This window comes from Hemiscyllium ocellatum, chromosome 4 (genome assembly GCF_020745735.1).
Source record: "Hemiscyllium ocellatum isolate sHemOce1 chromosome 4, sHemOce1.pat.X.cur, whole genome shotgun sequence".
Classification (NCBI taxonomy): domain Eukaryota; kingdom Metazoa; phylum Chordata; class Chondrichthyes; order Orectolobiformes; family Hemiscylliidae; genus Hemiscyllium; species Hemiscyllium ocellatum.
Genome location: NC_083404.1, coordinates 130,530,812 through 130,542,437, shown reverse-complemented (window position 1 = coordinate 130,542,437; position 11,626 = coordinate 130,530,812). Strand labels below are relative to the sequence as shown.

General features: G+C 40.6%; 1 protein-coding gene across 2 annotated transcripts in view; it reads right to left on the bottom strand.

Moving 5' to 3' along the window:
• Positions 1-397: 397 nt before the first annotated feature.
• Positions 398-11,626, bottom strand: part of LOC132815519 (leucine-rich glioma-inactivated protein 1-like) — a 56,755-nt gene continuing 45,526 nt past the window's right edge. For both annotated transcript variants that reach the window (XM_060824512.1, XM_060824511.1), the window contains 3 exons: positions 6,493-6,662; positions 6,241-6,405; positions 398-1,226 (listed from right to left, as the gene is read on the bottom strand). In XM_060824512.1, the coding sequence (XP_060680495.1) occupies positions 406-1,226; positions 6,241-6,405; positions 6,493-6,662 (1,156 nt within the window). In that variant the 3' untranslated portion in view covers positions 398-405. The remainder of the gene's footprint in view (positions 1,227-6,240; positions 6,406-6,492; positions 6,663-11,626) is intronic.

Sequence of the window (11,626 nt, the reverse complement as noted above, 5' to 3'; positions counted from 1 at the left end):
GATGTGAAATAATTTTTGTTAAAAACAGCACAAAAATGTAAATATTTTATTTGTAAGATTGTTCATTCAGTAGAATAAATAAATGAAAATGTGCATCTCAATATTGGCTGTAGTAACAGGTATGATCACAAATATTTACAGCTTGTATCAGCAAAGTACAACAGTTAATTGCTCACTGTGTCACGGTAAGAGTTCAGAAACCACTATGTGTAATGCAATTGAAAACAGGGAAAATGAACACTCGAAATAGAAATATTTTTCCCAATAAACCAGAACCTGATAGCATTCATTGCAGAACAATGATAAATCATGCATGTTTCATTATCATGTCCATGTAAGTATTATTACCCAAAGCTGCTTTTAAGATGTCATTTCACTGATTCTTAAATAGACTTGAATGTTTTCTCATATTGTGCTCAAATCAATGGTGATATGTTTGTATATTTGTGTATTTCCTTTGAAACTTGAGCTGAACATGAACTCACGATTGTCTGTCACCACAAATGTAAATGATCGCGGAGCCTGGATGTTTAGTTCTTGGAATTTTACAAATTTCTCTTTATTGTTTTCCCAGCGGTAGATCTGGGTGAAGGAGTAATCACTCCCAAGGATAGCGTATTGCCAGTTGTTTACTCTGAGGGGTTGAAAAACCATGGCACCACGGGAAGGAAAGGACTGTTTCACCACAAACCGGGAGTTCTCCCATTTCATCATTTTGGAGTCACCTATGAATCTGTTCAGGCAAATGTAGAGATCATCATTGACAACAAAATGTTTCACTGCATACACATCTTCCATGTCTGGAATATCCGTGCGCCACACAAACTCCTTCTGGCTTTTACTCCACTGGAAGATGACAGGACGTTGGGAGCTACTTGACAAGATTAAATGTGGCTTGTTAGCTATTTCAAGGTATTCCACATCTGTGTCTCTGAACCAAGAATGTAGACTCTGATGGGAGTAGAAGCCATTCCCATTCCACTTGTACACAGTAGTTGACCCAGCCTTTGATGTGTCTGCAATCACAAAGTACCTCTCTCCTTCTATTTCAAATGTTTCAATGTCATTGGGTTTTCTGATTTTGAAGTTGTCCACGTCTTGCATCTTGATCAACTTGTTGGAAAAACTATCCCTTTTGTAGATATGGGAGCCACCAAACAGCTGGGCCACAATAACAAACAGCTGAGCATCAATGATCAGTGGTTTGCAAAACACAGTGGAGCTGCCTACATCAGGAGAAGGAAGGTTAGTTATTAATGTGCAGAGAGAAAAAGGGATCTAACACTTATCATTGTTCGGGCTGTCAATTTTTTGTTGGAATAATTGGAATAGGGCCCCAGAATGGGGAAAATATTTTAATAATTAACTGCTTGCATAGAAAATGTCTTTAAAGCAGTAAAGTTGCCCAAGGATGTTAAAAACAAAATTGCACACCAAACCAGATTTAAAAGTAGGAGTAAATTACAGCAGAAGCTGGAATCTGTACTGAAAGGAACAAATGCTGGAGATCACAGCGAGTCAGACAGCATCCACAGAAAGAGAGTAAGCTAATGCTTCTTGTTCTCTCTCCATGGAGGCTGCCTGACCCACTGTGATCTCCAGACTTAAGAGGTCTTAGGTGACCAAAAGCCTAGTCAAATACACAGGTTTTAAGAGCATCTTTGAGGAGCAAAATGAAATAGAGAAGCACAGAGGTTTAGGGAAACATTTTTAGAATTTAGGACATGACAGAGCACTCAAAATTAGAGACAGGGAAGAGGCCATCATTTGAGGAGCATAGAGATCACAAATTGTCAAGCCTAAAACTGGACAGGTTACTATAAGAACTTGCATTTATATGCACAACCTTAACAAAATAAAATATTTCAAGATGATTCATGAGAGCATTTTAATATGATATTCGAACCCCATAAGCAGATTTTAAGAGCATATGACCAAAGGTTTTGTCACTGAGGTAGGTTCGAAGGAATGTCTTAAACAATGAAAGAGAATTGCCATCTTTAGGGAGGGAATTTCAAAATTGAGACCAAGGCAGCTGAAGCTATAGTCACCAAGGGTGCAGCAATTAATTGGAAATATGCACGAGTCAGGAATTAGAGAGATGTAGGTTCAGTTAGAGGGCATGTTTGGCTAGAGGAGGTTACAGAGATAGGGAGGGATGAGGTCATGGAATGATATGCTAACCAGAACAAGAATTTTAAAGCAGAGGTAATAGGTGATTTCATGTGAGAAAAGAGTACATACCCTCTGCATGAAACAAGGACAGTTAATATGCAAGTGAAGCAAGCAATTAAGAAGGCTATCGTCCTGAATAGCATGTAAAAACAAGACGAGAATATTCACCCTTTCAAGCCTCATGCTATCATTCAATAGCATCAAGGCTGACAGAACACTTCAATGCCTTTTACCCATACCATCCCATAACCCTCTGCACCCATTGGTAATCAGATATCTCTCAATCTTCACTTTACATAGACTCTAAGACTGAGCTTTCACAGCCTCTGGGGACAGAATTCCAAAGATTCGCCGCCTGTGAATAAAAGAATTCTCATCTCGGTTTGCCACTGCATCTCTCTCATTTTTAAGTTGCACATCCTGGTTCGAGACACCTCAAGCAAGGAGACATCATATCTGCATGTACCCTGTATATCCCTTTAATTACTTTGTAGGTTTCAATGAAATCACCTCTCATTCTTTGGAGAATATGAGCTATAGGGAGAGGCTGAATACGCTGGGGCTGTTTTCTCTCGAGGGTTGGAGGCTGAGCGGTGACCTTATAGAGGTTTTCAAAATTATGAGGGGCATCAATAGGATAAATAGCCAAACCTTTTCTCTGGGTTGGGGGAGTCCAGAACTAGAGAGCATAGATTTAGGGTGAGAGGGTGAGAGTGACTTAAGGGGCAACTTTTTCACTCAAGAGGGTGGTACGTGTTTGGATTGAGCTGCCAGAGGAAGTGGTGAAGGCTGATACAATTGCAACATTTAAAAGGCATTTGGATGGGTATATGAATGGGAAAGGTTTGGAGGGCTATGGGCCGGGCGCTGGCAGCTGGGACTAGATTGGGTTGGGATAACTGGTCGGCATGAACGAGTTGGACCGAAGGGTCTGTTTCTGTGCTGTACATCTCTATGACTCTATGAGTCATTCCTGGTACATAGAAGATGCTTGTGGTTTTTGGAAGTCAGGCAAAGCCTGACATCTTTGCAACAGTTCCTCAAGTGGCCTTGGCCCACCCCATATTCAGGTGCTTCATTAATGACCTTCCCTCCATCATAAAGTCAGAAGTGGAGATGCTTGTTGATAATCGCATAAGTTCAGTATCATTCCCAACTTCCCTGACACTAAAGCAATCCAGCTTCAAATGCAGCAAGAATGGATGATATCCAGATTTGATTGTCAAGTGGCAAGGAACATTCATGTCACACAAATGTTGGACACTGACCATTTCCAACAACAGAGAATCTAACTGTCATCCCTTGACATTCAATAGCATCACCAGCACTGAATCCCTTTATCAATATTCTGGGGATTACCATTGACCAGTAACTGGACTGGACTCACCAATGGCCAGGAATCCTGCACTGACTTCCAGATCGTGACTATCATGGCACAAGTCCCAAGAGTTTGGTGGAATAGTGTCCACTTGCTTGGGTGACTGCAGCTCTAACAACATTTAAGAAGTTTCATACTATCCAGGACAAAGCAGCCCATTTGAATGACACCACATCCACAAAGATCCATCACCGGTGCTCAATAAAAATGGTATGAACCATCTACAAGTTAGTGAGGACCGATGGAGCTACTGAGTCTGAAAGAAGGCTTCACAAAGATGTGGTGTGGGTTGCAGACCACAATGAAGAAGTCTCTGGTCCCATGTTTACACTGATCTGGTGCTGACAAGACTTTCTTTGGGGTTAGGCCCTGGGTTTATAGCCACCATCATTATAGAGGACAATGGCCAGGGAGGCATCTGTTTTACTCCTTCTATAACTTGACTGATGTGCGCAATCTTTTCACCTTATAACAAAATTGCACTAGAGAGGGTGCAGAGGAAATTGATGAAGATGTGGCCAAGTTTGGAGAAATTCAGCCATAAGGAAAAATTGTACAGGTTGGGGTTGTTCACCTTGAACAAAGGAGGCAAAGAGTAGATTCAGTCAAGGTAATATAAAAGTGGTAGGGGCCTGAAAAAAGGGATAGGAAGGACCTTAGCAAAAAGGTTAATGACTAGAGTACATGGATTTAAAGTGATGGGTAGCAAGATTAGAGGGGAGATTAGGAAATGTGGTTTCACCTGAAGGGTGGTAGAGATCTGGAATTCACTGCTTGAAGGGGGAATTTTAAAAAGTGCCTGGATCTGTACCTCAATTGTTGTAATTTGCAGGACTATAATCTAAATGCTGGGGAGTGTGAAAACACTGGGAGGCTCGATTTTCAGCAGCACATACACGATTGGCCATTCTACTTTGCTCTGCAGAAGTTCACCAAGGCAACTTAGACAACACCTTTGAAATCTGCAACCAATACCATCAAGAAGGGCAAAGGCAGCCTATACATGGGACCACCACCACCCGCAAATTCCCTTCCAAGACATTCACCATCCTATGTAGGATTTATATTGCCATTCCTTCAGTGTCACTGGGCCAAAATCTTAGAACTCTCTCCCTAATAGCAAATGGACAGGAGGAATTCAAGAAGTCAGTGCTCCACTACCTTATCAAGGACAATTCATGATAGGCAATAAACACCAGCACACATATCAATGTCTACATTCCATCAATGAATACAAATCTCTTCAGCCAGAGGTGTTAATTGTAATGTTCTCAGCCTCCTTTGGATTCCACCAATATCACACATTCTATTCTTCATCCAGTTCGTAGACTCTACTTGATATCAAGAAACAAATCAAGGCATTGGATACTGAAAAGACTATGGGCCCTGACAATAGTACTGAAGATCTGTGCTCCAGAATTTGCCTCGCCCTTAGCCAAGCAGTCCCAGTAAAGCTATAATGATGACAACTAGCCAGCAATGTGGAAAATTGCATGGGTATGTTCTGTATACAAAAGCAGGACTCTATTCCTGAGATGCTGCCTAACCTGCTGTGCTTTGACCAGCAACACATTTGCAGCTGTGATCTCCAGCATCTGCAGACCTCATTTTTTACACAAAACTAACTTTGCCAATTACTGGGTCTTCAGCCTATTCTTGGTCATCAATAAACTGATGGATACTGTCAACAACAGTGCTATCAAGCAGCATTTGCTAAGCAATATCCTGCTTACTGCCCACAGAAACTAAATTTGTATTCCACCAGGGCCACTCAGCACCTGACCTTATTACAGCCTTGGTTCAAACATAGACAAAAGAACTGAACTCCACAGATGAGATGAAAGTGACTGCCCATGACATCAAAGCCATATTTTCACCAGACATAGCATCAGAAAGCCCTACCAAGACTGGAATCAATGACTCCAGAATCAGAGATTAACTCCCTGCTGCTTGGAATCATACTTAGCAGAAAGGTAGTGGGTCAGTCATCTCAGCTACAAGACATTACTGAGTCAAAATCTTGGAACTCCCTCCTTAAAAGCACTACGGTGTACCAACACCAGATGGACTATAGCAGTTCAAGAAGGCACTTCACCACCACCTTTTCAAAGGCAATAAAGAATTTATAATAAATACTGACCCAATCAGCAGCTCCCATATACCCTGAATGAATGAAACCAAAATAAGAATGGGATCCAAGGTAAAAACAGTCCATCCAGCTGGATAATTTTGGAGAGGAGTTCGAGGAGGATGTCTAAACTGAAGGGAGGTTGAGGAGGAATGGTTACTTTTGTCATTCGTGATTTTGATAATAACAGTTTAAGCACTATGTTAGAGGTGTAAACATGATTCCAGGAAATCAAGTATGCAGTTCCTGAAAAGGTGGAAACAGGTTTGAAAAAAGCCTCACAGTTGAAGACTTTGGAAAGAAAACATAGGTTTAAGATGGACAGTAGTTTGCAAGGACCTTGGAGTAAAGGGTTTTTTTTTCCCAAGGAGATATTCAATAAACCAGAATGGAACAAGATATGGGCAATATGTAAAGATGGAACTGTTACCATTATTAGTTGACATGGGAACCAACATGTTGGGCTGTTAGTGGTTTCGAAGGGAAAGGATCAAGGGACCTTCAACAGCTCATTATTATTTCAACACAGATCACTGTTTCAGGGAGCTGACTATTTTACCAATAATGTTGTCATAGTTTCTGAAAACCATCTCCACATGATCCCATTCAAAAAAGCTGCACTTCCCCACGATAGGTTGAGCAATAACAACATGGGCATCATTCATGAAAGTGAAGGCTTCGATGGAAAGGGACTGAAACTGTAGAGACTGATCAAGGACAAATTCTGAAAGAATAAAAAAAGGCAGAAATTAATTGGTGTGTAAGTTAGACTGTTCAGTTTTAATCCTGATGAAGTATTTGCTGCAATCACCTGTAGTTATGCAGTCGAATTCCTTCAGTGAGAGATTATTAATTTTATCATCCTGATACTCTGCCGGACTGGCACAGTCAATCTGATCAACCGTTGCATTTGTGCTGCTTAACCATGCCACTAGCCATTTCAGTTTGCAATCACAATGAAAAGAATTCCCTCTAAGATCTCTGCAATGAAACATAATTATGGTTGAGAAATGGTCTTTGGAAATTCACAGCTGACGGAGGAACATCAGCTTTCCTGGTCCTGAAAACAAGTATTTACACAGACTGAAAATGCCAGGCTTAAAAGCTCAGCAATGCAGTCTCATTGCATGTAAATGTTCTAAATAAAATTAAGCTGCTGTACTTTCCCAAGCTTTCTGAGTACTAAGCTTGCAACATCAATGACGAATACAGGGAAGTCAAATAAGCAATTCCAAAATACCTTCTTTAAACCTTGCTTAATTTATTGAATAAACAGGCACTGTTTTCCTGTTTGCCAAATCTGATTATTCTATGGGAATATTAATTATAAAGGTGCCTCGACAACATAATGGTTTTATAAACCAACTCATTTTCTTCACCAATGTCTTAAGTAAACATCAAAAAAGAAAAAAAGTTTCATTCTTGAATTGCTTTACAGGAATTGTAACCGAACTTTAGCTAAACAATTCCACATCACATCTGTTCTATGACAGAGAATGATGCAAAATTGCTATAAGTAAAGAAAATTCAGTGGGATAAAAGGAAATCAATGTCACATGAATTTATTACACACATGTAATACAAGTACTTGTTAATGATTTTTTTTTCTCATAGCGCAATATTTCCACCCAGTATCCATCCTCGCCCTAAGAAAACACTTCATTTTAAATGGAACTGCATCAATTAGTGTTATGTCATTATATAACACCAAGCTCCTGACAATTCCGATGCACCAAAATCAACCTCCCGCTAGTGTAAATTGCCTGGGATCAGCGATCCCAACAAAAGAGTGAATGCCTGCACATTATATTTTTAATGTTAATGGTTGGGCAATGATGAGTGTTCTAAATCTCAAACACTTCTTTTTCTGATAAAGTTTAGCTGGATATTGATCAAAGTTTCTTTCTGCTTTACTTTCTTTAAAATATATCAAGAAAGAAAAGTTTTCTTTTTAATTGGTTACAGTAGTTGCAATCACGTTTTAGCAAATCAGTTCTACATCATGATGCCTTCACTTTTTCTGTTCCATGATAAAACATGAGGTAAAGGTACTTACCTTTATGTTATTAATGTCTCAGGTTTAATTCACCAAGACACAAGAACTACTTGGATAATTCCTAGCAATCCTAGATTGTAGGAGGAAATCTCATAAAGGCATTCTCAGCACAGAACTAAATACTTCTTAATAGCATCAGAATAATTAGATGGGTAAGCCGTACATGAGTCATGAAAAAAGACTTACTCTCCAGATATTAATTGACTGAAGAGGGACACTGAAATTGTATGCAATTATTTATACTGTTGCACTCCTGTAATAAAGCAAAGAGGTTTTACAGACAGCAGTGAAATGCAAGAAATGTCTAAGTGATCCTCTGTTTTTGTCAATTCTTTTCCAAATCTTCCAGTAAGGCGTCTATTGAGGTTAATCCCAGATCATGATATATACAGAGATTCATCAAATTATTATTTAAATTCAAAATCATTTGCTTCAAGAGTTATCAATTAACTGGGGGATTAACTTGTAGTCTTAAAAAATGTTTAAGTCTGGAACCTGAAAACTGATGACCATTCCTATTGGGTATGGCTTGAGTAGAACGATAATTTATAATAATAATTAGGATGTGTGTGATGTGTACCAGGTGAGTTGCTGACTCAGCTTAAAAGAATGCTGTAAAATCCAATGCAAGTAGTTTGTGTTCAGCCATGCACCCACCAATCTCTGCTCTGCTCCAAACTTTGAGGAATCTCAGCAGAGCCAAGGTACAATAAGTAACTGAAACTGGTTCAGTTTAAGCCTTACCAAATTTAAGAAGCCAAAGCTACCTTCAATCCTCCCTCCAGGCTGCCATCTGGTGAGCAAATAACCACACAATACTAACCAGTGAAGTGCAAGTATGAACCAAATCAAAGCCTCTGCAAACGTACAATAACCAAACAAATAAATAAATTTCTCATGCAGCACACTCAAGGCCCATTGAAAGAAATGCAAGTTGTACCACAAAGACTGCAACTTTGTTACTGCCAGATTGTCACCCAAATTCTCGGATGTCATACCCTTTGATGACCAAAATATTCCCCAACTGAGCCACCAAACTCAGGGCAAAATCTAGCAGCATTGTGCTGTGTTGATCCTAGATCTTCAAAACCAGCAGTATCACTGTTGGTATATGACACACATAACTCTGCAAATTCCACCAGTTAAACACTCAGATTACAAATGGCAAGAGGACTGTTTCACTGAAGATGGAAGAAATATTTTGGAACTAAGAAGCCCAAGAGTCCTAATACATCTGAAGAAGGGTCACTGGACTTAACTTTGTTTTCTCTTCACAGATGCTGTGATTCTCCAGCAATTTGTTTTTCTTTTTCCAAGTGTACTAACTCCTAACTCTTTTCAATTTAAGTAGAATGGTAATGTAGTATTATGTTGCTGGATTAATAATCTGAAGATTTTTAGATTAGATTACTTACAGTGTAGAAATAGACCCTTCGGCCCAACAAGTCCACACTGACCCGCCGAAGCACAACCCACCCATACCCCTACATTTACCCCTTACCTAACACTACGGGCAATTTAGCATGGCCAATTCACGTGACCCACACATCTTTTGGACTGTGGGAGGAAACCGGAGCACCCGGAGGAAATCCACGCAGACACAGGGAGAACGTGCAAACTCTACACAGTCAGTCGCCTGAGGCGGGAATTGAACCCGGGCGCTGTGAGGCAGCAGTGCTAACCACTGTGCCACCGTGCCGCCCACTAAGTCATGAGTTTAAATCCCACCTAGCAGCCGCGAAGTTTAAACAAAATTAATTTGGAATTTAAAAGTTAGTAATAGTGACCAAGAAACGACTGAACTGTTTTAAAACCTAGCTGCTAGCTCACACTTTCAAGTGCCGAAGGAAAGCCTGTACAAAGCAGATACCCTTATTGTAGCCAATGATAGTTGAAAATTCACCAAAATTTGCAAAGTAGCAAGGTAGATGTATATCCTTCAAAATCATAAAAACCTGTTCTGAGGGTCTTCTTCCACACGCTGGATATAAGTAATCTCGCAGATGTGAAATCTAAAACAGTTGATCCTTCACTTCCTATCAACAGGGAGATAGCCAACAGCAGTGATACTGTTGGCATCAAGATGGAAGGTGTTTGGCATCATTGAAACATCCAGCTACATGTGATGATTGTCTGAAACAAGGTCATCATCTAAAGCATCTGGAATGGAGGCAAGCAGCACTCGACCAATCTATTTTGCCCTTTCCCTTCTCAGTGTAAAATGAGCAGTTAATCAACCTTGTCATGACTTGCCAGATGGATTTGTTTAAAATTATCTTGATGAATGAAATAATATGCAGATTGTTCTTGGAGCTCAAATACTGACCTTGAATCCCTGTTCTATTAAAATTGGCACCTAGGGCTTCTGTATGCCTTCTTTCAATCTCCTAAATGGTAATGTTGCCACAATCCCAGAGGACTATAGAGCTGCACTCCCATTAGAGGGAGGGATGACTGATTGTGAGTTTGACCTGCAGATCACCACATCTCAGGCAGAAAGTGAGGTTAGAAATGCAGGGCCTTCATTAGTAACCTCAGAGAGTACGAACTGAACACGCGCTACTGGCATTATTCTGCATTGCAAACTAGCCACCCAGCCAACTGAGCTAACCAACCTCCACTCTATCTGTCTCCAGCCCATAACACTAAACACAATATCGTATAAATCACCATTTATTCAGTTGCTGAAGTGATTCTGCTCACTTTGCAGTGGTACATTAGGAGGCATAGAATCAGAGAACCTTACAGTGTGGAAGCAGGCCATTCGGCCCACCGAATCCACACAAGATCTCCAAAGAGCATCCCCTCCAGACCCAACTCCTAACCTATCCTTATAACCTTGAATTTCCTATGGCTAATCCACCTAACCTATACATCTCTGGACACCATTGGCAATTTAACATGGCCAATCCACCTAACCTGCACATCTTTGATCTGTGGAAGGAAACCGGAGAAAGCAGAGGAAACCCACACAGACACAGGGAGAACATACAACTCCACACAGACAGTTACCCAAGACTGGAATCCAACCTAGGTTCCTTGCACTGTAAGGTAACAGTGCTAGCCACTGAGCCACCATGATGCCCAATGTTGCAAATATTCCACTATCTAATGAAGTTTGCGCAAGGAGTATATGCTCATTGTATTTGTGGGTTTTAATGTTATTGCCAGACTCCATTCAGGTCTTATATATTTCAGAACCAGATTTGTCTAAAGCACATTATGACTAAATTCCACAAGGATTCTCGATATCCTCCCACAGTTTTATTTGATGCAGTGAAATAGTATAAATGACTGTGCAGCAATCTTTTACAACTCTGTTTATGCCCCCAAATTATTTCACTCCTCTCAAAGCTGAAAACTCACAAATTCTTGGATTCAGTAGACGTTGTGCAAAATAATAGCACTAAGAGCCTTCAGGTGGGAAGGAGAACAGTGGGATTGATCTTTGAGCAACAGTGAATCAGTAGCCAGTTTTACACAATGGAACTGAAAATCAGGTAGAGTGTAACATAGCTGGCAAATTTGGAAAATCCACATTAGAATTAGAATCCCTCCAGTGTGGGAACAAGCCCTTCAGCCCAACAAGGCCACACCAACCCTCCGAAAAGTAACCTACCCAGACCCATTCCCCTACCCTATATTTACCCCTGACTAAAGCTCACACTATGGGCAATTTAGCATGGCCAATTCACCTAACCAGCACATCTTTTTGGATTGTGGGAGGAAACTGGAGTACACGGAGGAAACTCATGCAGACACGGTGAGAATGTGCAAGCCCACACAGACAGTCGCCCGAGACTGGAACTGAACCGGGTCCCTGGTGCTGTGAGGCAGCAGTGCTAACCACTGAGCCACCATGCGTCCATTTTGTGCTAACTCTACCCAC